This window comes from Cavia porcellus, unplaced genomic scaffold (genome assembly GCF_034190915.1).
Source record: "Cavia porcellus strain 051 isolate PalLab524CR breed Dunkin Hartley unplaced genomic scaffold, mCavPor4.1 scaffold_6, whole genome shotgun sequence".
NCBI lineage: Eukaryota > Metazoa > Chordata > Mammalia > Rodentia > Caviidae > Cavia > Cavia porcellus.
The window spans coordinates 63744100-63771340 of NW_026947489.1; the positions used below are offsets into that span (position 1 = coordinate 63744100).

Below are 27241 nucleotides of genomic sequence, written 5' to 3' on the forward strand. Positions count from 1 at the left end.
CAGGGCTCAGCCGTTTCCGGAGTCTGCGCTGCGCCGGGTTCCGCCATTGCGGCTCTCTCGGCCCCTGGAGCCTCCGCCCCCGACCTGAGCTTTTTCGTCTGTCTACCAGTTTCCTGCGTCCCCAGAGAGTATCCTGCAGAACCCAGCCTCCCCCTTCCCCTTCTCCTCCTCTCCCTCGGAGAGCCTGGGCAGCTACTGCGCTGCAGCCCCAGTGACAGGAGGAGACCGTACCCCACGACAGCGCCATGGCCCAGATTCTTCCAATTCGTTTTCAGGAGCATCTCCAGGTGCGGCTGGGCCGGGCTGGTGAGGGCTCTGGGAAGGGTGGTGGGAAGGAAGGAAGAGGCTGGAATCTGAGCCCGAGTAGGACCGGGTTTGGGGGGAGGTTGTCGATCTTCGGCATAATGAAGGGAATGGGCACTACGTTGAAAGCTTAAAGGGTTAAACAACATGGGGCTTGAATGAAAGTGAGTCGAGGTGCAAAGGGCACCGAGGCCTGGGTCTGAGGGACGTTCTGTCTTCTGGGTGGCAAGAACTGCGCTTACTAACTTTCCCCTTCCCGTTTTACTGAGTTCATTCATTGGGGTAGGGGGATGAGAGGGGAGATGCTTCAGCGTTTCTCTCAGAGCAAGAACTATCCTCACGCCCCTGAGCCATTGCAGGGCTGTCATCTTCCCTTGCTCTTTTTCCCCATCAGGTCTGCACCCTGGAGTTGTGTGGCTGGTGGGTTGGGGAGGAGCAACCTTTTTTTTCCCCTCCCTCTATGGCTCGCAGCTGAGAAAGGCACCTTCTCTGGGGGAGGGGGGGAATGGCTGTGGCTTCTCTCTCTCCTCTCCCTAGACAGTAGAAACAGGTCAATAAAGGAACAGAAAGGCTAGAAGGGACGCATTTCTCAGGGCCATGTCAATCTCATGAGTGTGTGGGGTCAAGGTCCCTAGAGGAATTCGTTTAATTTCTTCTTTTCTTGTTTTCTCTGAAAGTAGTGTGACTCTTAACCGTTCTTTAATTCTAAAAGGTTGGAAGAGTTTTTCTGGAGGTTTCCTTGGGATCCTCTGCAGTCTAGCATGTAGTTGGAGAATCATAGCCTGAATATCTCCTTCAGGACTGCACGATTCAATAGGGTGCTGGGAATAGAGCACACTTGTGCACATTAGCCAAGGTTAGTTCATCTGTAATTGGCATCTTTTTAGTGGGTTCTAGAGTTCCTTCCCCGAGAGCTTCATTCTGGAGACAATGTACTGTCTAGTCTGGCAACGTGCCAGTGCCCTGCATAGGCAGGTGACCATTGGGAGGTCTTCTCAGAATTAAGCCACTTCCAAGCTTCTGATTTTCCTGGTTCAGCAATCTTGACTTTTACTTAACTGCAAAAATTTATTCATGTTAATACACTTAAAGTATCCCTTAAAGAAAGTCTGAGGGCTGATTTTTTGATACAGGATGCAGTGGTTTGACATGTTAATATTGAACATCTTACATTGAAGCAGATTTATTTAATTTCCCCGATTGGTATAACATAAAGGATTCTTGCTAATAAAGTTTAATACCCAGGCTATGAGTAATTTCATATTTCTTTACAGGTATTATCACGTTTGCTTGCAACAGCAAGAAATTATTTTCCTCTAATAGAAAGAACAATAAATTTTTGCCTGTAAAACAAGTAAACGCAACTTTCTTCTCCAAAGCAACTTTCTTCATTCAACTCTTAATTTTCAAATACTGTAACTCAGCTGACCCTGGCAAGAAAAATAGTTTTACAAAAAGTTAAGAAATGTTAAATGATAGTGAATATAGAAGAGTTATTGTCATGCTGCATCCATGTTTAATTGTGGTTACCTGTGTTGCAGTGTGATGATAAATGAAGGTGGAGGGTTGAGAAGGGTACAGTTCCTGGATATGAAGAAAAACGTGGGCTTGTCCTCGCCTCACATATGCATCTGACATAGCTTTCTGCAAACAAATGCACACAAACAGGACACCAGAGAAACAGGCACAGCAGTTCTTTCTTTTACATGACAAGAATAGACCCTACTCATAAATGATGTTGGCCAGTGTTAATTTTGCGTAATTCTTTGCTTTTTATTTTTGTTGCTTATGAGACAAGAATTGTCAAATGATTCCAAAGATTAGAGTCTAGCCTTTTTACTAATTAAAGGCAGACTTGATACGGGTCTGGTTTCTTAAGTGATTCAAAATTTCTGAGAATACTTGAGAGAAATCATTTCCTTCTCACATAACTTGAAGATTTTGAGTATAAAGCAGCTTTGCAAAAATACTTGAAAAATTTGGACATTATTTTTGTAGTGCTGTGTCATACCTAAACTGTATGCTGTATGAATGTGTACTGCAGTAAATAGTGATTAATTTGCACAAAAAGCCTAAATTACCAATGGCTTTCAGAGTACTGTATTTCCTGGTTTCACATTCTTATCCTCTCACTTTAAAAAGATTAATAAAAATTATTTTAGCATTCAGAAAGCTGAGGCAGAATTGTGAGATCAGTGCTATCCTGGGCTACATGTTGAGACCCTGTCTCAACAAAAGCAAACAATAAAAAGGATTATTTTAATTGACGGAAGGCTCTGAGCCTCTGTTGGTTTGCTAAGTAGCAGTAAACACTCTGAAACATTTAGTATAAAACCTTTAAATGAGAAATTTGGGTGTAGTATTAGCATGTGAAACTCCAAATGGTGAGCTGGAAATTTATTTTTGTGCCCCTTAGCTCTGAAAGATCCATCATCAGGACTTGGTGCTACAAGAAATGAGTGTTAATCCTTTAAGTTATAAAGGAATTTTTTTTCTGTTTTGGATTTTAGACTGGTAGCAGTCAGCAAAAAAAAACACCTATCAGGCATGAGTTTCCATGCTTATTGGCGCCACATTTCTTAGATATGGCCTATACTTTTTATTTTTACTTTTACTGTATTCAGCCCAAGTTCTGTAGAGCCAGTTTCTGTCACCCTGCACTTTCTAAATAAACTTTTTGGCACTGTTTTAAGAGGTGCCTGTATGGGTAGTATGCTGCTGGAGTTGCAGATTGTGAAGAAGTCATAAGCTTCATATAAAATATTGTTCACAATTTTCAATTTCTGATTTTTTTTTTGCATTCAATTGTCTGGCATCAGTTTTTCTGAAATATTAAGTGTCTTTATGCCAAGTGGTTCTGTTCTGGGTTTTTTATTAAAAATTTACCTTTGCTGTTCTTTTCCCTAAGATACATAAATGCAGGCATGGTCCATTGTGTGGTGGTTCATACCTGTTAATCCCAGCACTCAGGAGGCTGAAGCAGGAGCATCCTGAGTTCAAGGCCACATAAGACCCTATCTTAAACCCAGACAACAAAATGGCATGGAATGTTTTTTGAGTTGAATGATAGGGATTCTTGCCAAGGTTATATTGGTTTGCAGAGAGAAATGTTAAGTATTACTGGGATGTGATATATGTAGCTGGACTGGAAGACGTGTACTACCTAGAATTCTGCTACAATCTGCTTTGGGAATAGCGTTCAAGTTTTAAGATGTTTTTCAAATTTTTTGTAATGGTCAGTTTATCCATCTTTACAAAGTGTGGCTAATTTAGATGAAAGTACTTTAACTGAAGTTAAATACTGTAACTCAAGACAGAACTGTGTGTATATAGAACTACAGTCATTTCTTTTTTTTGTCTTTTTCATTTTTATCGGTACCAGGGATCGAACTCACAACTGCCTGCTTTGCAAGGCAGGCGCTTATGCCGCTGAGCTAAATCCCCAGCCCTCAGTCATTTCATTTTTAGTGTGCAGTGAAATTAATGATTTCAGGAACCTTGAAAGTTTGCTCTTGGTGTAATTGTTTCACTATGGTTGGGATCTACACATTGGTTTTAAAAGACCCATTTATATTTACTCTTTAGCTTCTAGTTTTCAGTTTCTTGAGACAGTAGTCCAGATTAATCTTTAATTCACTGTGAAGCGCAGGCTGACCTCGGATTTAGCAATCCTTCTGCCTCAGGAGTACGTGCCTGTAATCCCTGAGTGTTGGGATTACAGGCATAAACCACTATATTCAGCTTAGTTTTTAGCTTTGTAAAATTACTTTTAAATGTATATATTCAACCCTATATGACATTTGAATTATATTTAACTTTTTTTTTTTCTGTCAGTGATGTGCCTTTTGCATTTTGAGAATTAACTTTTTGACAGAACTTTGCTCAGTGATGGAAATGTCTTTTAGCTTTATGTGGGTGTTGAGCACTTGATATTTGGCTAGTGTGACTGAGAAATTAGTTTTGGTTTTTCTTTTTAATTTAAATGTCAGGTAGCCAACATATAGCTTGAGCTACAATATTGAACTGCACAATGGATTATAGGCACATACTACTGTGCTTTATAGGACTGAAGATTTATCAACCACCCATATTTCATATACTTAGATCACTTTGTTAGCTAAAATTAAAACACTCAGAAAGAATACTGTCTTTTGGGAGAAGAGGTGTCAATAAACAGTGACTTGAATGCAGAGAAGAGCAAACTTCTGGAGCCTCTTAGGTACTATTAATGTGACTTGGGTACTTTCAGATCTTTACTTAACCCTCTCCCCACACCTCTCCTAACTAAGACTCCAAGTGGTGCCCAAGGACCACAGTGTCAGAATGGCCTTTATACGCAGAACTTACACTACACAATATTTTGTAGAGATGACTGTACATCCAGGTGTGCTTCTTGTTATGTTTTTGGACTTTAGCCTAGAGAGGAGACTTGTGTCTATGTCCTTAAAATGTGATTAATGATCTGCTAGTTAGTGGACAGAGTGCAAGTTTGGGTGTTGTGGAGACCAGTGCTACCTAATAGGAAAATTATATGAATCACAGCATTCTGAATTTGTCAGCATCCATCCTAAAAGTGAAATACAGGTAGAATTCTTAATATATCTCATTAAATTCATTGCGTCAAGAAGATTGTTATTTCTGTGGTCAGTATAAAATTTACCAATCAGCTCTTTTACAATTTTTGCAGTAAATTTCCAGCATCTGATGTTTATTTCACACTAGAACACATCTCAATTTATTCCCTATTTTCTTTTTTATTGTTTGGATTTTTTTTTTTGTACCGGGGATTGAAATCACGACCTTGTGCTTACTAGGCAGGCACTTAAGCTACTGAGCTAAATCCCCAGCCCTGTTGTTTGGATTTTTGAGATAAGGTTTTGATGTGTAGTTGAGGCTGGCCATGCCTGGCTCCTATTTTCTTTTCCAGTGTATATTTTTATTAGTGCATTTAACATTAAAAATACCGAGTTTTATTGTGGCATTTTAATACGTGTATAAAACATTGTGATAATTCCCATCCCCTCATTATCCTACTTTACATCTCACCTCCCCTTTTACTCTCCTCTCATCTAATATCTTTTAATTTTCTTTCTTTTTGTTCTTAAACAGAGTCTTGGTATTTGAACTCACTGTATATCTAGGCTGTCCTCAACTTGAGGTGATCCTCATGCCTCAGCCTCCCAAGTGCTGCAGTTACAGGCCTTTGCCACCATAACTGGTGCAAATTTTTTTTAATACAAGATTTCATATACAGAATGTTTGCCTTGGGAATACTTTACAGTTTATAGAAATAAGTTCATAGGTTATCTTTCATAGTAAGTGAAGCTACTTTTCTAAATTCATTTACTGATGTGCCATGATAGAGTACTTCATAAAATAAGCTTGTCTTGTGAACTAGTATAGAGTTTATAGCTCTAGATGCTGTGCCCTGTGGCTAATGCACTTAACTGGAATGTATGATAGGAAGCTTGGATCTGAATGTATTAGGAAAAACCCATCTGTCAAATGTCAGTTTTATAAGTCTCTTCTTTTGTGTTGTGGAAGACAATAGTTATTTTTTGAATTTTTTTTATCGGTACCAGGGATCAAACTCACGACCACCTGCTTGCAAGGCAGGTGCTTATGCTGCTGAGCTAAATCCCCAGCCCAAGACATAGTTTTTTAAAATTGTACTTTCAAGGGAATAACCATCAAATCTTAATTTTCTTGTAATCTATAAAATCAAAATACATTGACCATTATAACTATTTGAGTACCTAATATGTACTAAACAATGTTAAGTATGTTATGTTTATTACCTCATTTATTGGCAAAAGAACTCCTTTGAGTAGAAAGAATTAGTCCTATTTAATAGATCGGGAGGGTGAAGTTCATAGCAGTTAAGAGTCATACACCTAGACTTTAAAACTTGTTCTCTGATTTGGGCAGGATGCCTCATTTGGCAAATGATTTGTGTAATTTGAACTGCAAAATGTACTACAAATGATCTGTCCTTTGTGGTGGTCTTTGATACATACATTCTAGCAGAAGTTATAGGGCAGTACTTTAATATCTTTTGAGAGGGTTTTATCCATAGTCCCAGTGATTAATTATGTAAAATGATTTGGCTCAGATTAATTTATAATTAGAATTACCTGTATTCGCTCTCATGTGGGCACAAATTTTCCTACAGACTTTTCCTTAGTGGTGAGAGTGAATGTATTCCATTCTGAATCCTTTTGTGAATGCAAGAAACTTGCTTTCTATTTTACTGTATAGTCTGTTTTTGTGTTTGTACTAATAAAAAACTTGATAAGAACTCCAAGGAAGACATTTGTGTTTGAAAAGCCCAGTGGAGGAAGATGGGATTAGAATATGCTTGTAGTTTTGAGTGTGGTAGTGGCAGAAGAGGAAATGGTAACAAACCTGTAGGGGTGTGCTTTGGAGGCACAGCTGTCCGTAATATTAGTGCTTCCTGTTCTGAATCATTGGGTAAATAATGAGTTCGTTAAGTTTTAAAATAAAAAAGAGCCAGCCTGGTTGGCACATACCTTGTAATCTCAGCTACTAGGAAAGGTGAGGCAAGAGAATCACAAATTCAGGGCCAGCCTAAGCAATTTAAGGAGACCTTGCTTCAGAAAAATGTAGCTGAATGTGTAGCTTAGTGATACTGCACTTTTCTAACATGAGTGAGGCTTAGGATTCAATGCCCAGTACCTCAAAGTAAATTAATAAGTATAGCAGATTTTAAAAGTTTTGTTTCTTAAAGAATAGGGACCAGGTTCATTAGTAGCGAATTAAAAGGTTGGGAATGTAACTCAGTGTTAGCATGCATAAGACTCTTGAGTTCAGTCCCCAGTAAAAAGTCAAACTCCAGTTGGATGTTGTGATGCACTCCTGTAACCCAAACCCTGTAGGTTGAGAAGGTAGGATAGCTAGTTCAAGCTCAGCCTGATAAACTTAGCTCAGCCTGTCTCAAAATGAAAGGGCTGGGGATATCGCTCAGCATGAAGGCTCTAGCTCAGTCTCCAGTCCAAAAAAAATTTAACTGTAGGATGCAGTTGTGCAATATGGATGTTTAATTGGGGTTTTATGTATTTGATTACATGAAGTTTTTAGCTTGTCTTACCTTTATTTATTAAAATTAGTGCTTTCTAACAGTTGTGAAGTTGACTATAATATAGTTTATACTTAGTCCTTACACTTAAATATTAGTTTTTCCTTCCTGTGTTCTAGAGGAATCTGTTTATCCTTGTATACCATGCTAAAGGAAAAAGCTACAAATAACCAGTTTTTGAAGCCAAGATCCAGAGTTACATTGAACTCTTCTCCTGTGCCGGGACTATTTTTAAGTGTAGGGAAAAAAAGAACCGCAGGACTCAGGAATTGTAGAGGTTTTTTTGTTTTTTTGGTATTTTTGAGACAGGGTCTCTCCATGCAGTTCAGGCTGACCTTGAGCTCACTTTGTAACCCCAGCTGCTCTCAAACTATGATTCTTCTGCCTCAACCTCCAGAGTGCTGTAATTTCAGATGTGTACCACCATGCCTGGCTTGTTGGGATTTTTTGGTCTTAATATGTAGCCCAAGTTGGTCTTGAACTCAGATCCTCCTGCCTCAGCCTCCTAAGCACCAGATTACAGGCATATGCACAGCTAGAAACTGGAATTTTTGATATCTTTGTCCTTCGAACCTGAGAGTCATAAATGAGAAATAGTTGGTTAAGTTGCTTTCATTAGTTTCTGATTAGCTACTCTCCTGAAAAACTACCAAAGTAGACAGTGAAATAAAAAACTCCACGTACTATATGCTCAGCTTAGCACACAGCTTACTTTAAATAGATTTCATTGTTTGAGGATGAGTAATGGGGGAGGGCCTATAGAATTTACAACCCCATCTCTTTCACTGCTCTTAAATATTTGAGTGTATTGGACTGTGGAAATTTAAGATCAATTTCCTCTGTACATGGCCTCACAATTGCAGCTGTTAGATAACACAAACTTTGCTGGTACAGGTGTTGAACCTAGATGCCTGCTAGGCAAGTGCTCTACCACTGAGCTTCATCCCCAACTCATTGTTAAGTTTTTATTTTGAGACAGGTTCTCATTAAGTTGCCTAGGCTGGCCTCAAACTTGAAATTTTTTGTCTCATTCTCCCAAAAAGGGAGGATAGGCATATACCATTGAGCCTGGGTACACACATCTTAAAAGTTTCTTTTCTTTTTTTTTTAATTTTTTATCGGTACCAGGGATCAAACTCATGACTGCCCGCTTGCAAGGCAGGCACTTAAGCCACTGAGCTAAATCCTCAGCCCCTTAAATATTCTGTATAACCTTTAAAGGTACATTTCTGGAGGTCATAATTTATATCTAGCCAGATGAAAAAATAACTTTACTAATATGCAGATGGGAATATGAAGTATGTTATAAAATTCCCATAATTATACCATAATGGAATTGTTTGTGTGTGTGTGAGACAGGGTCTTGCTATTCAGGCTAGCCTTGAACTCTCTGTAGTTCAGGGTATTCTCAAACTTGAGGTGATCCTCCTTGTCTTAGCCAATGTAAATCTGAGATTACAGGAGAGTACCACCATACTCGTTTCCATATGAAATTTTTGAAAGGCAATTTGGAATGAAGACAGCAATATAAAATGCATATGGCAAGAGGTTTTATCCATTTTTCTGTTGCTCTTGACAGAGTACTTGTGATCTACTATTTTATGAAGAATTGAAGTTGATTTGCTTATGGTTGTGGAGGTTAGGAAGTCAGAGGTATTTGCTTAACATCTGGTGGGACTTTCTTGCTGCTTTGCACCATGGCGGCAAGATAGAGCAAGAGAGCTAGCTTAGGTTTGTGTGGCTCTTTTAAAGCCACTAATGTTTTCATGGAAATCCCATTTAGAAAACCTCATTAATTCTTGCTACTTCCCAAAGGCCTTACCTTACAATGTCATTAACATAAGAGTTTTGAGTTGTTTTTAACACATGAATTTTTGTGGGTCACAGGGAAGCCACAGCAGAGTAAAAACAGACAATTTCACACACAAATTATACTTAAAATATTGAATTAATGTTCAGTTGCCAAATAAAAGATACTCAGTAGATGTTAATTGTAGATAAATTAAAGCCACTTAACCCTTTTAATGTGGTTCGTTCCTTTGTCAATATTAAACAGTTTTAAGATTGCCTGTAACTTCATGCTGATCATTCATTCATTCAGTCTTGAAATTTGTGGCATGTAAGTTCACAAGAAAAATTGGCAACTCAGCTGTAAAAAAAAAAAAAAAGATTCTGGACTTGTAACTTACAGCAGCTGTTAGGCTGATTCTGCTTTAACTGAATGACTCAACCAGAAAAATTAGACAGCAGAGTATCTAATTTCCTTAGCAGATCTGTCAATATAGGGTGAAAAATACATGATTATGCCCAGCAGTGGTAGAAGTGAGCCTAATTGTAACAGTGAGCTCCTCTGTAAAAAGTACATGCTGGGAAGCTGTATCATAGATGGAGGTTTCTGTAGGATGTTTATAGCTAGTAAGGAAACTGACCAGTTTGAGTTTCTCATACCAGGAAACCTGCCCAGGGACATTCATATCCTTAAAGATCTGTATGGTAAAATCAAATACAAAGCAGTATTATTTTAAACCCTGGAAGTAGGGGTTTTTGTTGCTTTTTTAGGACAGGGTCTTGCTGGGCATGGTGGAACAAGCCTGTAATCCTAGCATTTGAGAGACTGAGTCAGGAGAATTGCTGTAAATTGGAGGCCAGCCTGGGCTACAAAGTAAATTCAAGGCCAGCCTAACTGCATAGTGAGACCCTGTCTCAAAGTAGACCAAAAAAAAAAAAGAAAAGACAGGGTCTTGCTATGTAGTTTAGCTGGCTTTGAACCTGCTGTGTTTCCCAGGATGGCTTCAAATTTGCAGAGATCCTCCTGCCTCGGACTCTTAGTGCTAGGATTATAGATGTTTCTGTCACCATGCCTGCCTGGCATTCTTTGCTCACTCTCGCTGTCTGTCTGTCTCTGTCTGTCTGTCATATTTTTGTATCAGGAATTGAACTCCAGAGCCTTTGTACTGAGCTATGTCCCCAGTCCTTTTATTATTTTTTATTTAAGATAGTCTTTCTAAGTAGCTTAATTGCTCAGGCTGGATTCAAATTTGTGATCCTCACTCAGCCTTAGAGTGGGTGGATTACAATCATGTCTGGGTTAAGGCTTTTTTCCTGTTTTTTTGAAAGGCAGGTTTAGATATATGTATTCTGTTTCTACACCCTCACCACCACCCCATGCATTGTAACTAGTAGTTTTGTGCCAGCTTAAAGGGATTAGGCAGAAACCAGCATAATCTCGGGAAGTGTGCTCATCTCCAAGATTTGGAACATAAAAACTTTATTCATGTGTATCCAAGAAGGTTGGTTAAAATTGATTTAATCTTTCATCTCATTTTTGGTTTATGTTTCTTTTATTAGTGAATCCAAAGTCTTTGAAATTCATAGTCAGCAGTGTTTTTTTGTTTTTTTTCCAGCAGTGGTTTATAAGCTGAAACATATCTCCTGGTAGTTTAGCAAAGATAACAGTCTCAATTCCTGTCTTGAGGTGTGGTTTCTTCTGGAACATATTGCTTACAGTTTGGAGACAGTGACATAAGTCAGAGACTCCTAAGAAACAGTAATTCTTTCAAAGGCTAACATGGAATAGAGGCAAATCTAAGCTTTAAGTATGGCATCAGCAAAGGTTAAACGTCTTTTATTTGTTGCTTGACGTCTATGAAGCCTATAAAAGACTGGCTGGTGTCCTGTTGATTGAAGAACTAAAGGAATGGTGCATTATCAGCATTTTTCTTCATTTCCTGTAGAATACAGCAACTGTGGTTTTAATTAGACATTCTGCTAGTTTCCAGGAAGGGCTTAAGAAGTGACTGCTCTCAGCATTTTTTTTTTTTTTTCACTGTGATTGGTACTAGTGAAGGTGAGGATGTTTTGGAGTTTTTAAAGGAAATTGTGCTGAGTGAACTACTTGGGTTGAGAAGTGAACCAAATCTTGAAACATGTACTTAAAAATACTTGCATTGGGAGGTTAGTGGTATAATGACTACCAAGTCTCAGCAAGTCTCTAAAAATTGTTGCCCTTTTAACTCTTTGTTTGCTAACATATATGAAATCTTTTTTTTTTTTTTTTCTTGGTGCTAGGGATCGAACTCATGACCTCACGCTTGCCAGGCAGGCACTTTTGCCACTGAGCTAAATCCCTAGTCCCATATATCAAATCTTTATAATACAAGGGAGTACAGAGAAACTAAGCAAAATAGGGCCAGAGAACACTTACAAAACAGCTTCATCTGAAATTAAATAGCTCTTATACAACTTCCTTACATGTTCACTGTTCAGATGTAACAAGAAGGAAGGATCTTGGAAAGTGTAAAGCCAAGCATGGGTTGTGAAACTTAAGTCTTTAATAGTGCTGTCATAAACATAAGTTTTAATGTATTTTAATTTTCAGCTGATACAGCTGGTAAATGAGCTGTTCCAAGTTTACTGGTCATTCATCTAGGAAGCAAATTCCTTCAGTATATTTGTAGAAAAGTCAATTTTTGATGAATGTATTTTTACCAGATGTAAGAATTTCTGTGTAAAATTAGATTCAAGACAAACTTACTGCTTTTATGTGATGTTTGTAGGCACAATCACAGTTGGAATTGTGTTAGTGGAATGTGTTTAGTGGAACTGTGTTCCAGAATGGAGTATTGAAGAATAGTGTGTCTTACATTAGCTTTTTCTGGCACTTAACAATGCATGCTACTGGATTAAGTATATTTATGGCCTATTTGGTCTTGCAATGATGATGGTACTTTCATAGTTTGATCACTAATGCTGCCTCATCACCACTGGGTTTCCTGATTCCTTGACATACTAGGTTTTCCTGCTCTCTTCAGAATAGATGAAGATAAACACAGCAAGTTAGTTTGGGTGAAGTTTGAGTACAGTGATACCCAGTGTTAGTAGACTGTCCATACCAGTCAGTTTCAGAACAGTCAGTATCACAATACTATGAACCCCAAACTAGATAACCAAAAGACAGAAATCCCTAAAATGGAGAGTGCGTATGTGCTTCCACATTGATCTAAGTACTTGATATGTGTTAAATCACTTTTAACTTTTCATTCATCTTTTAGACCTCTTTACTCCTCCTCATGCAAGAATGGATTCTTTTTTGGTTTGCCAGTAAAATTTAACAGTAAAATCAAGTGCATTTTCAAAACCAAGATAGAAAATAAAAAGTTTAAAGCATTAAAATCTGATTGGGGGTTTAACTTAGATTTCTGAATGTAATGTTGCTGGTTAAAAAAAAGTCTACTAATTTTACTATATTGGTATTTATGCACCCTTCTAAAATTAGAGATTCATCTTACTACTTGTGTTTTCTTTTTTCAAGGACTTCAGAGTACTGATAAACACTTTAGAAATTGAGGCAGTGGTAGCTTTCAAAGCAGAGATAGAGCTCCCTCTTCTCAAAGTTAGGAAATTACATTTACCAGATTTTTATACTGTTGAAATCCTCAGTCCTTGCTTGTCTCTCCTAACTGATATATAGCCATTGGAATGTTCAGTGTTGAAAGGGAAAAATATTGCCAGACTGAGGAATTTTTCTTAGACTTTGTTGCTTAGTAGCATTGAAACTTGTGGGTTATTTTTCACCTCTTGCAGATCTTATGACTAAAACCTAAAAGTTCTATTTCTCTTTGTCTTGTCTGAAGTCCTGTATAATACTAGTGAATGGTAGCTGTCTTTGCAAGCTATCCATTATATTTTGCTGGAAATAGATGTAGAAGCATTTTTCCTTTTCTCTTTGTTGGCCTTCCAAGAAAACTTATAGAAACAGTGGAATTGTTTTATTCTGTGCCATCTGTGCCATTGTGGCTATGAAGCACCTGAAATGTCACTGATGACATTTGATTGAAGAACTAAGTTTTAGTTTTTAAAAAGAATGTTAGTTAAAATTAAATAGCCAAGTGTGACTAGAGGCTACCATATTGACTAGTGCAGCAAACCTCTTTGCACAATTCTAATAGGACAGACATCCAATTTACAGTTCTTTCAGTGAAAACTTTTTGCAAACTTTCCTAAGACTGAAAAGTCATTTAGATTTTTTAATAATAATTTGTTATATTTACTTTTTAAATTTTGCTGTAACATTTTAAAGAAATTGAGGCTATCATGACATTTTACCTCTAAGTATTCCCGCTTGCATTTTTAGAAAATAGACATTTTATAATCATGGCATTTTTATAGCCCTTAATATTTGAACACCTGAAAACCAGTCCACATTTCTCTCATTGTTTCCAAATACTAATTGTGTTGAAATCAAGGTCTAAGCAAGATCTTTATGTTGCTTTCAGTTATGTCTAAAGTTTTCGTCTTTTTTTTTTTTTTTTTTTTTGGTCTTTTTGAGACTGGGTCTCACTATGCAGTTCAGACTGGTCTTGGGCTCACTTTGTAGCCCAGGCTTATCTCAAACTTGCAAATGATTCTCCTGCCTCAGCCTCCCAAATGCTTCAAGATTTTTTTTTAAAGTATTTTTGTGGGGTTTAAAGTTGACTTGCTCTCATGTGTAGGATCTTTTCTTTTTCTTTAAACAACCTTAACCCACTTGCTAAACTCAGTTTTCTGTGAAGTATACATGGGAACAAGAACGTGCCCAATTGGTTATTACAGCTGCGCTGATTGGAAGCTCCTTAGCAGACAAAGTCTTGGGCACATTTGGTGTGTCCTGGGGCATCCATAGTTGGAGCTCTTCTTGCGGGAGTCACATCTGTACATGTATAGGATCCTCCACAGATGCAGGAGTGACACTGGTGCAGGAGCAGTTGAGATCCATAGCGAAGTGGTGGCAAGAGTCCAAAGACAGGTGCACACAAGTGTGCAAGGAGTTGGAAGAGGTATTTTTCCCCTGAAGAATATAATTTTTAAAATAAGAGCATTTATTGGCATCTAGTTATAAAGGTAATCAAAACAGTAACAGTTTTGAAATTTTCTTTTCTGATTTACAGAATAGTTTCTGATCTACAGAATAGTTGGAGGGACAGTGCAAAGAATGTTCATGTATACCATTTACACATCATTGTTAACATTTTACTACATTTGCTTTGTCCTTTTGTCTCTATGCCTTTTTTACTGAACTGTCTGAAAGTAGTTGCATGTGTGATACTACTTTACTACATACTTCAGTGTGTATTTACTAAAAATAAGATGATCTAAAATCACAAAAATTATCAAAGTAATGAATTTAGCAGAATACTGTTACATCAGATATCTGAATACTGTTAACTCTGATTTCATCAGTTATTCCAGTATGTTTATATCAAGAGAAAACCCAGAATCTTGAGTTGCATGCGATGGTGGTCCTCTCTCTTGGTTTCTATAGTCTGGAACAGTCTTTATATTTGAAGACCTATTTTTTTTCACTTATTTGATAGGTTGTCATGAAGAGATTCAAGTTTTATAATTTTTTAAACCTTTTTACAATATTTATTGAAGATTTTGTATCTTATTCGTTCAGTTTTTTACACTAGGGAGACTATAGTATTTACACATGTGAGTTTGATTTATTTTACTTAGGAGTGTGGTTTCAAATTGCTTCTATTTGCCTATAAAAGTGTCAGTGTGGGTTTTTTTTGTAGCTGAATAGTACTCCGTTGTATAAAAATACCGCATCTTTTTTATCCATTCCTCAGTTAATGGGCATTTGGGTTTCCCAGATTTAACTGTGAAAAACTAGGCTGCTGTAAGTCGAGTTTTATTTATTTATTTATTTATTTTGTCTTTTTCCTTTTTATCGGTACCGGGGATCGAACTCACGTCCGCCTGCTTGCAAGGCAGGTCCTTATGCCACTGAGCTAAATCCCCAGCCCCAAATTAAACTCTTTTTTTTTTTTTGGTCTTTTTACTTTTTATCGGTACCGGGGATTGAACTCACGACCACCTGCTTGCAAGGCAGGTGCTTATGCCTCTGAGCTAAATCCCCAGCCCCGTAAGTCGAGTTTTATAATTTTGATAGGATACTGCTATAAGCAGTGTTGGGTAGCTTTAAATTCATTGCGTCAGGTGACATGTATTGTCAATTCGATTCACTGCTAGTGATATTAAAACTTACTTTTGCCAGGTGTTGTGGCTTATGCCTATAGTCCCAGCACTCAGACTGAGTGAGGCAGATGATCACTGGGAGGGACTTCAGGACCAGCCTGGTTTACATAGTGAGTTTAAGATCAGCTTCAATTGCACAGTGAGACCATGTTTCAAAAAACCAAAAATCAGTCAATCAGTCTTTCAGCTATTGATAAAAGTTGTGCCTAGGAGGTTTTTCATTATAAATTTCCTTTTTCTATTTTTAGTAAGTGCCTTGTGAGGGAGATTCCTTGAGCCTGATATATCTGTTAATTCTCAAAATTTCTTCCATTAGTTTTAGTATCTATTGGTGTTTTTTTTTTCTGTAGCAATTCATATTAATGAGGATTGCCAAATGACTAAAAAGATTAGACGTTTTTGAGTTTGTTTTTTCTTACATGGAACAGCTTTTCTTTTTCAGTTTTTAAAAAATTGTGTCTATTAATGTGGACTCTTGAGTTCTATCTCAATCTGTAATTGACCTCAAAAATAAAGTTTGATTTTGGATGGTGTAGTGTGGGTGGATGGCTATATTGTGTGTGCAGGGCTTTGAGCTATGTGGCTTCAACTCTTGCACAGTAAGAAGAAAACTGGAGTGCCTGCTTTCTATTGTATCTTCATAGTCTTGAGCGCTTTGAAATAAAGTTCATGATATTGGCCTTAACCGTTTGGCCATGTTTGAGCCAGAGTGTTGGAGACATAGTTGGTAAGTTTGTTAGAAAGCCTTAGCAATACTGATATGCAATACCTCTAAAAACAAGAAGGGTTTTTCAGGATGAACATGTTTGCAGGGTTGCATAGTTTTGGTGATTCTGCGCTCTACATTTAACTAGATAAAAGGCAAAATTTAAAGTCTTGGTATAATTTAATTCTTAAATTAGAAATTTAATTTGGGGATCGGATAAGGGAGTCATTTTTTAGTCAATAAGCTCCTAGGAACCACTAACTAGTCCATTATCAGTAGTTAGAAGAAATTCACACCCATACTTTTGACTAAATTTATATACAGCTGAATTAAGCAGATAATGAAATGCAAATACCAAAAGGCTAACCTTGAGCAGACCTAAAGTACCCATATACTGATAGACAATATCTGTTGAAGTCCTTACAGCATACTAGGCGTTGGTTAGCATTTAATTCTGAGAACAGGCACGTTTTTTTCAGATGAGGAAAGAGATACCTGGAGGTACTAGTGCTTTTACCAGCAAACACTAGGACTACACCCAGCCATTCTGACTCTTAGGAGGGATCCACAAAAGAAGTCTATTCTAGCTACCACTTGTAGTTTACAATCAAAATTGTAAATTTGTACTTTGTTTACTTGAGTGAAGCTTTTTTGTGTTCTCTAGATAATAGGAAATCTGAAATAATACTTCTCATTACTTAAACTAAGAATGCACTGTCTTGCTTGCTACCACCCTTCCCTCACATGTTAATCCAAACTGAGGAGGGGAGGACAAGGAAATATTTTTCTGCTATTTGTAATGTTAACTGCCTGGTACTGCAGTATTTTGGTTTGACTGATGAACAAGCCTTTTCCTTTACCTTTTGGAAGCTAGTTTAAACTGGGAGTCCTAAAGTAGTTCACTTGTAGACCACAATCTAGTCTGCAAACCAGATTACAACATATAAAGTTTATGTGCTTCTCTATAAAACTAAAGAAGTAGTCAATAATTAGTATGCTTTTGTATATTGGTCATTAATATTTTTTGAAACGGGAAGAGTAACTACTAAAAAAGTTCTTTTTTAGATTTTTTATTGACTTCTTATACTTATTGTAAAAAACTTACAAATATATCTCAAGATAGTATTCTCCAACTACAACAGGAGCACATTTTGCCAATTGAGAAGATGAAAATGTGGCTGTATTTTATGTCTGGGTATTATTTTATGTCTTCTGAAAAATAGTTGCAAATCTAGAAATTTATATCCTCTGAATACCCTGTGTACTGGTATCTAAGCGTGTACAGACATAAATATGTATGTTCTAACGCATTATGCCTGAGGGTAATCAACTGTGGGTTTGTGTTTTTTGGTTTTTTGTACTGGTGATCGAATTTGCAATCTCACACTTGCTAGGAAGGCATTTGTACCACTGAGCTATATCCCCAGCATATCCTTTGAATATATCAGTGATTTGTTCCAGTTTATAATTCAGTTTCTGTGTTCATGTTACCATCACACCTTTATAATTGACTTTAAATAGTTTATGGTTAGTGTGTGCAGTTCTGAAAATTAAAAACTAAAGGTATTATGGCATTTTAAAAGTTTTAATCTACACATATTTCATTAGATATAGTACATAGATGATTTTGGATGATTACACTCTTAAGTGCTCCAAAGCCAGAATTGTGATTAATGGTGGTGACTTGTCCTATTACTGTAGTTTTGGCATATATCTGTTTTGAATATATTGCAGGAAAATAATTGGAGAATTGGTAAATGTTCCAGATATTTGCTCTAAAGATTAATACTAGTAAGAGAAAAATAGATTTACCAATCTGTTTGAGGGGGTGGAAACAATGCAACTTTCTGTTCCTGGCATTGCTTTTCATAACAATTAGGGAAAGCTTTTTAAGGAAGGAGCAATTTTCATGTTTCATTTTGTAAAAGTTATCATTTGAATATGTTTTGTTTTTTGAGACAGGGTCTTGCTATTTAGTTCAGGCTAGTTTTGAGCTAACTGGGTAGCACAGGCAGTCCTGCCTCAGATTCCTGAGTACTGAGATTACAGGCATGCACCACTATTCCTGGCTGAATGTACTTTTTAATATGTACTGCTGTTAAAAATTTGCCACTGTGTCTTGTTCAATTTTGTAGTCTCTAAGAGTCATAAAGGGATTTATTATGAGTGCAGGCCTACAAAAGAGAGATGCGTACTTTTTTTTTTAAATAAGGGATATATTGAAGTAGAAACATACACTTTACAGGACAGTTTAAACGTATCTGGCTTCTTGCTATGTAGCTCCATGAACTCTGAATCACAATCCTGTTTTCTCTAATTATGGAAGGATATCCCATTAAGCCTTTAAGATTCTAAGGACAGGCTGGAGATACAGCTCAGTGGCATAAGCATCTGCCTGGCAAGTACAAGGTCCTGAGTTTGATTCCCAGTACCCCCCAAAAAAGGACTCGCCACTGTGAAAAATAATGTATATCCCTGTATCAGACAGGCATGTTTATAAAAGGCCTCCCCAAACTTTGCTTACACTATCTTTTTTTTTTTTTTTTTTTTGTCTTTTTCGTTTTTTATCGGTACCGAAGATCGAACTCACAACTGCCTGCTTGCAAGGCAGGCAATTATGCCGCTGAGCTAAATCCCCAGCCCCTGGTACAAGTACATTTTATAACTCTTTCTGCTTGCAATCATTGGTATAAGAGTGAAGTGAAAGTAAAGTATAGGCTCTTAAATGTCATATCTTATTCAGATCCTGAGTTTTATTTTTATTATTTTTTAATACTGGGGATACCCAGGTGTGCATGTAATCCTAGCACTTGGAAAGGCTGAGTGAGGCAGGAGGATGACCTTGGGTTCGAGGCCAGTCTGGGTTACATAGTGACTTCAAGGTCAGTCCGAAGTACATAGTGAGACCTTGTCTCAAAAATCAAAAGACCTAGGACCTTCTTACTGAGCTACAACCCAGTTACCACCCCTAAGTCCAAATCTCCTTTGTTTTGAGGTGTTTATTTGTTGTTGTTGTTGTTGTGGTTTTTTTTTTGGTACTGGAGCTTGAACTCAAGATCTTGCACTTGCCAGGTAGGCACTGTGCTGCTGAGCTATATCCCCGACCCCAAATCCCCTTTATTTAGAGACAAGTTTCCTCAAGTTGCTCAGGCTAGGCTTGAACTTAGCGTCTTTCTACCACAGTCTCCCAGAGTGCCAAGATTGCCAGTGTGTACCACACCAAGTAACTATGGTCTGATTTTTTATTTTATTTATTTATTTTTTGAGACAGGGTCTTGTTATGTAGTGCAGGCTGGCCTTGAATTTCGTTATGTAACCCAGATTGAGTTTACTTATTGGTGATTTTCCTGCCTCAGTCTCCCAAGCGCTGGGGTTATGGGTGTGCTCCACCATACCCAGCTGGTCTGATTCTTTTTAAGTACCAGTAGCGGGAAAATTTGACAGAAGAATTTAGATACAGTACAGTTAACTTAGCTCAGCAAGTCCAGTGGCCCTCACTGGGGAAGGAAACTATATAGCTGGGGACAAGAGGAGAAGAAATACTTTTGTTTTTACTTTGGCTTTTCTTTTTCCCTTGTATTTTGTGCCTTGTGAATTTATAGCCTTTGGAAAATAGGAAAAGTGGTCTGACCAGGGCTAATAAAATAAAGTCTTTATGTAGCCTCTTGCAATGAGATGTCATCTGTCCTATTGCATTCACTCATCCAGAGTATTAGTGACCTACTCTGGTGGAGATTCCTTCTAATAATGAGTGACTTTTACAAGTTGTGTTTACGTACTTGATTGGTTTGCAAAGACCAGCCATCTTTAGATCTACTTGTATAGCAGATACTTCAGTATCTTCAGAGTATATAAAGTAAACCCAATTCCCTTAAGGTGGACCAAGCACAGTGGCCCACTCCTCTAAACCCCCAGCTCTTTGGGAGGCTGAAACAGGAGGACTGCAAGTTTAAGGCCAACCTTGGCACTTTAGTGAGACCCCATGTTAAAAAGGCTGGGGATGTAGCTCAATGTTAGAGTTCTTGCCTTACCGTGTATGTGTTTGCATGGGAAATGATTAAAACTAAAGTATTTCCTATAGGATAAATTCAGGATTCTTACTGAGGTACATTGGTCAGTCTAACCCTTGCTTATCTCTGTTACTTAATTTTCTATTCCTCGGACCGCTTCTAGTGTATAATTTCAGTGTTAAGAAAGTTGTGATAGCTCCCTCAGATACTTTGCTTAGCTGATGATCTCTCTGTTGAGAATTCTGTAGTCTTAGCTCCCTTCAAGAGGTTGCCTTCACAATGGGGCTTCTTAGACAAGACTTGTTTTACATATATCTTCATTTTGCAATGCTTTATACAGTATTGTAATTTTAATTGTCTGTTTTTACTAGTTCATATTCCATCAGTAACTGTTATTTTAAATCTTTCTCACCCTTTTTTATTCTTGAATTTATAGGTTTCTGAAGTCTAATTTTTATAACTACTAAATGTTAAAGGGAGTAAGGATAAATACAGTAGTTCAAAGATCATAAAGTAAATGAAGAAACATGATCTCAAATCTCTTGAACTATAAATGCTAGCTCTCAGATGTTGCCTTTTTTGAGACAGGATCTCACTGTAGCTCATGCTGTTCTCATCCTCACAGCAGTTCTTGACCCAGCCTCCTAAGTGCTGGGATTATAGGCATGTACCACCACACCTGGCTTGTTGCTCTTTTCTTTAACTCCATCTCTATTCTACATTTTACTTATAATCTAGAGGTTATAATAAGGGAGTCAGTTGCCTCCCTTTAATCAATATAATGAAATTGTCACTATTTACCTTAAAATAATGACTAATAGGATTAATACAGCAATGTGTTTTCTAACCCACTTGTTAACATGGTTTGTTAATGTATTTGCAGCTCCAGAACCTGGGTATTAACCCAGCAAACATTGGCTTCAGTACCCTGACTATGGAATCAGACAAATTCATCTGCATTAGAGAAAAAGTCGGAGAGCAGGCTCAGGTGGTAATCATTGATATGAATGATCCAAGTAATCCCATTCGAAGACCAATTTCAGCAGACAGTGCCATCATGAATCCAGCTAGCAAAGTAATTGCATTAAAAGGTATAAAAGATTGTGGAATTTTTTTTTCTTAAAACTCTTTGTGTGTATCTTTTGCATAAATAAAATAATTCAGATTTTAGGGTTTTTTTCTTTAGTATAGTGAGTTAATGTAGTTAAGTAGATCTGTAAGTTAATGCTAATAGTGAGCTTTACTTTCATTCCATTAATTTCTTAATTAATTTGTGGGTGTTTTTACTTCTTTCATGATTTAAACTTTGTATTTAGTAATAACAAGTTGAATGTCCTTTATCCAAAATGTTAGAACCAGAACTATTTCAGAGCTTTTACAATTTTGGAATATTTCTACAGATTTTACTTGTTATGTGTCCCTGATCTGAAAAGCCCAAATCAAAAATGCTCCAAAATCCAAAACTTTCTGAGTTTGACAGCACTCAGAGTTTCAGATTTTGGAGCATTTTGGACTTCTGCCTTAGGGATGCTTGTGCTAATAGTGGTTGGAGAGTGAACATGTATGGGGTGGAGGTGAAGACAAGCATATTCGGAGGAGTCAGTCACTGGCACGTAGCTCAGGCCAAAGTCAGTGACATCTTAAGGGAAGATCGCATAGCTTGCACCAGGGACTAAATGTGCAGCAAGTGTTTTGCTTATTTTAAAAAATAATATATTGTATTTTAATGTTTTAAGTTCCCTTCAGCCCCCTGAAGTAATTTAAATTCATGTACTTAGTTCTCACACCTTTCTATTGAAAGGCCATCATTTTAATTTTGTCCTAATTCTTTTCTATTTGTAATGTTATTGTTATCTTATCACCATTCCTTAATGCTTTCTTATGTGTGCAGATGGTGAGTGATCTTAAATTAGATTGCATTAGTTATTGTCCTGTTCCATAAAAAGAATGAGTTGAAAAGATTTCCAGAGCATTGTAGAATAGTGTCATAGCTTTGTAGCAGTGTGTCTGCATTATGGAGTTAAAGCTGTCATCTCTTTCCTCTCCCTCCAAATCCATTTACATGCACTCCCAACTCCTTTCATGTGCAAGAATAGGTCTAATCTGAGGGTTGGGAGGGCAGCAAAGAAAAGCACGTCATTAAAGAATACTGTTTCCCTCTGAAGTCAGATTTAAACCTCATGACTTCTTTTTATAAACAGGACTATAACTCACAACTTTTCAAGTCTGATTGTGGTTTATCGACTGTGTGGGATGGGAATAACATATTTTGTCTTATAGAAGTTTTTGCACATGTGGTAAGAAGAGTTGTACAAGCTGTTATGCTTTGTCTCTTTCCCACTTTCCCACTCTTGTAATTTTTGTCCTTTAGGAGCCAGATTCTCTGTGGCTCACAAGTGGAATTTTCCTTAGTCTCTAAAGACTGATCTTGATAGCCCAGTCAGTGATCACTGTGGGCTTTACCTCTGGTACTTTTAACCAGATCACCTTTTGGACTATGATGGAGTCACATTATAAGCCCTTGCATCTGACTCAGTGGACTTTTAACACTCAAGGCAAATTTCATCCTTTCACTAAATGCTTGATGATTTAACTGGATGAAGCTTGAACTTTGTTCTTACCTCCAATATATTAACAGCATCTAAAACTGTCCTGTCTCCCTCTCCTTTCCTCCATCAGCTCTCTACCTTCCCTTTGTATCTTAAACCCATTAAATGGTGCATGCACTTTTCTTATGGTAACAAGGAAGAGTTGAAGTAGATCCTCTTTGAAAAGCAGTTTCTACAAGGTTTAATTGGATGAGAGATGACTGCGTTTTAAAAAGTAGTTGTTTTTCTCCTTGTGTTTTTATTAGATTTACTTTGTCTTGTCTATGTGCAGCTACCTTAGTTTTATGTGTAAAGCAAACATACTTAGTTAAAAGTATGAAAATTACAAGTTGATTTTTCCATCATGTTAAACTCTTTTATACTGACTTTCAGTTGGGCTTTGGAATTCTGTGGAAGTTATACTTTCTGTTTAAAATGTGTTTATTAGAAGTCATAGATTTTGCTTAAGATGCAGATGACTTAGTGGCAGATATTACCGCCTTAATGACTGTTCCATCGGTTTGACTTCTGTAGTTGGGTGCAGTCTATTGTAGAACTGTTTTATTTGGAAGTTACAGAACTAGTTTGAATATTAATTCATCCTGAATATTACCTATTTAATGATTCACATCTTTAATTCTGCGTTTAGCTGGGAAAACTCTTCAGATATTTAACATTGAAATGAAAAGTAAAATGAAGGCCCATACCATGACTGATGATGTCACATTTTGGAAATGGATCTCTTTGAATACGGTTGCCCTTGTTACGGATAATGCAGTTTATCATTGGAGTATGGAAGGAGAGTCCCAGCCAGTGAAAATGTTTGATCGTCATTCTAGCCTTGCAGGATGCCAGATTATTAACTATCGCACAGACGCAAAGCAGAAGTGGCTACTTCTGACTGGTATATCTGCACAGGTAACATTTTTCTTGTTTTATCTGATAAGAGAAGAGGTATAGAGAACTATTCTGCCCAAAATGCAGGGTATTTTGAAGTTCAGTATATATACTGAGTCATGTTGAATTTGACTTAATTGAGAAGAGTTTTATGTTTTAGATCTAAAGGTTACTGGCTTAATAGCTTTATACTGACATAAAATTTCAGAGTACTCTCCTTTTTGTTGTCTTTTTGAATGTCTCACTATGTACATAGCCCAAGCTGGTCTTAAACTTGTTGTGATCGTCCTGCCTCAGCCTTCCAAGTGCTGGGATAACAATCATGCCCCACTACGCCTACTAAGTTTCGGAGTACTCTTATCTATTGCTTTTAACCCCTTTTTGTAGACGAGTAGAAATTAAGTTCTGATCTAAATGATTTGGAATTTATTATGGAATATATATTCATGCTGAACAAATGAATACTCAGGTCTTTGGCATTAAGATAATATGAAGACAAGGTTATATATGGAGCATATTTTAAACATTCACATTAAACTCTAATAAACTGTTTAAAGCTGAATTTTGAAATAAGCTATATCAAATCTACATCAAGAAACTAACAACTACAAAGACTGAAGATGGTAAAGTATTCAGGTTATTTCACTAGTTGATGAATCTAGAAGTTCTTGATTTATTGGATCCCAAGACATTATTTTGTTTATTTGCAGCAAAATCGTGTGGTGGGAGCTATGCAGCTATATTCTGTAGATAGAAAAGTGTCTCAGCCCATTGAAGGACATGCGGCTAGCTTTGCACAATTTAAGATGGAAGGAAATGCAGAAGAATCAACGTTATTTTGTTTTGCAGTACGGGGTCAAGCTGGAGGAAAGGTAAGTTTGGGCTTTGGAAATTATTTTAGTGAGTCTTTGTATTTTGGCTTCTACAGTATTGCATTATCAAAATTCAAAATAGTTTTCTTACTAACTTGTTTTTAATATTTAGACTTGTGGTTACTGTTACCAAATTCTGTTACCACATGTGTTCAGATTCTGCATCTAGTGGTACTTATCTGAAATGAATAATGTTCTTCGATGATTGTTTATATTCTTTCATTACTTAAGTAGGTTTTTTTTGTTTGTTTATATTTTGCAGTACTGAGGAATGAAGTAGGGTCTTTACACTGGCTCTATTCCTAGCCACCTTTTGTTATTTTGAGACAGGGTTGTGCTAAGTTACACAATCTGGGTTAAAACAAGTGGTCTTCTTGCCTCAGCCTCCTAGAGTTGTAGGATCGTAGGCATGCGCCACCATACCTAGCTTTTATTCTTTTACTTTGATTACCTTTATGAAAGGCATTATGTTGGTGATTTTTAACATTCATCTGCACAGAATCATTAGAGCTGCTAAAAATAATCCATGTGTGTGCCGTAAATCTAGAGTCTGATTTGGTAAATGGTGTCTATAACTAGCATTTTAAAATTTCTTAACTTTATATAGATGAGATGTGGGCCATGCTTTGAGTAACATTGCTTTAGTTAGGTATTCTCAACCTGGACTATACATATAAATCACCTGGACAACTAAATCACTTTGTGTATTAGAATTCTAGTTGTAGAGAGCAGAGACAAGGGTAACTGATTAGAGCATTAAAAATTTAGTAAAGGAACATTGGATCCTTGACCATAAGTAAAAAGGTAGTATGACCAAGCCTGGACAATGTGAAGAAAATGGGTAGTAGCCAGAGTTTTAGCCTAATAAAACATGCCAGAGAACTCGAAGGACTCTTTTACTATACCCACACTGCTGGATGCCAGGATACCCAGTTTTTCCCTACTGCTTATATTGTCAAAGTAGAATTCTTAGTAATTTTGTTTCAAAGTCTAGTGTGTATAAGGTCACATACTTACATCTTATCTCTGAGAACTGTATAAAACAAGTATTTGGTGCTTCTAAAATGGAAGGCTGGCCAGCGTTGGTAGTATAGGCCTGTAATTTCAGCACTCAAGAGGCTGAGGCAAGAGGATTGCTATGAGGTCAAGGTCAGCCTGAACTGCATAGCAAGACCTTATCTCAAAAAAAGAAAGAAAAAGAAAGGCTGGCCCCACTTGTCATCAGAATTCACACAAAACACCTTCTTTCCTGTCCTCCAATCAAGAAAAGGATTTAGATTCTGGGTAAACAAGAATACAACATTTGTTGTTACCCATAAGTAGTTTTAAAGAATGAAGATAAATTGAAGAAATAAGAAAGTGACTGCTCAAAATATCATCTGTAACTTCTCAGCAGAGTAGGAATGTATACACAGAGAGGTATAATTTTTACCTAAAACTTCTGAACCAAGGCATGGTTGTACCAACCTCAATTACTAAAATAAAAAGCACTATTCAGATCTAAATTACTGAAGCTAGACAAAAGACACAGGTTTTAAAAATTAGATGATTAAGAGAAGTAAGATGTTTTCTGAAGTCCCAGTGAAATAAGCTTATCATCATTTTGATAGTATCTGAAAACCTGTTTTTTTGGTTTTTGAGACTATTTAATATGAGACTTTAATACATGTACTATATGCATTAAATTTATAATCTGCCATGACTTTTGAAGGAAAATCCCAGTTTTTCTGCTTTGTTTTTTTTTTCCTTTTTATCGGTACCGGGGATCGAAATCACGACTGCCTGCTTGCAAGGCAGGCGCTTATGCCGCTGAGCTAAATCCCCAGCCCCTTCTGCTTTGTTTTTAATTTTAAAAACTTGTGGTACTGGGATTGAAGCCAAGACCTAGGGCATGCTAGACAAGTACTGTGCCACTGAGCTGCATTCCCAGGCCTTTTTATTTTCAAGACCAGGTCTTGCTAATTTGCCCAGTTCAAACTTGTGATCCTCCTGCCTCAGCCTCCTGAAAGCTGGGATTGTAGATGTGTGCCACCGTGGTTATCTGTATAGTTTTTTTAGAATGGCTAGTCATCCTAAAGAAGGATGAGAGCCTGTTATCATATGATATTAATCTTAGAATTTTTTTGATTGAGTATATTCCTAACATGACTAAGAAAAGCCTGTAATACCCTTTCCTTGACATTATTTACTTTCGTTTGCCTGGTTGATGTACACCATCAGACAATTATTTTTTTGTCAGACATTTTAAATGCAAATATTTTCATCTATTTTTATGGGATGTTTGTGAAGTTTAGGTATGTACTTGTTCTGTTAGAATGGGCATGCAGAGACGAATTTAGTTAAATTTCTGTTTGAAAATCTTAAATTGGGGGCTAGAGATTTAGCTCAGCGGCATAAGCACTTGGCTTGCAAGCCGGCAGTCGTGAGTTCGATCCCCGGTACCGATAAAAAGGAAAAAGACAAAAAAAGAAAATCTTAAATTGCAGTGCAGTTCAAAGCCATGAAAAAGCCTCTTTATAGGTAATATATTCTGTGCACTGTATTTCAGGTAGATTATTTGAGGTGTAACTTCAAATACTCAGAAGTGTTTATTTTGAAATAATACAGACTCATAGGAAGCTGCAATATAGAGATCCCCTGTACCCTTTTCCCAATTTCTCCCAGTGGTTACCTTGTACATTGCTAAAGCATAGAAAAACCAAGAATTGATATTAGTAGTTATATGAGTCTCTTGTCTGGAATAAATTCAA

General features: G+C 37.1%; 1 protein-coding gene across 2 annotated transcripts in view; it reads left to right on the plus strand.

The window, feature by feature from the left end:
• Positions 1 to 28: 28 nt before the first annotated feature.
• The window catches only part of Cltc (clathrin heavy chain), a 65203-nt gene continuing 37990 nt past the window's right edge, over positions 29 to 27241 (plus strand). Inside the window, exons 1-4 of one of the 2 annotated variants that reach the window (XM_005003502.4) lie at positions 29 to 287; positions 21018 to 21225; positions 23372 to 23640; positions 24330 to 24491. In XM_005003502.4, the coding sequence (XP_005003559.1) occupies positions 246 to 287; positions 21018 to 21225; positions 23372 to 23640; positions 24330 to 24491 (681 nt within the window). In that variant the 5' untranslated portion in view covers positions 29 to 245. The remainder of the gene's footprint in view (positions 288 to 21017; positions 21226 to 23371; positions 23641 to 24329; positions 24492 to 27241) is intronic. The other variant, XM_003469449.5, reaches the window with a different exon arrangement.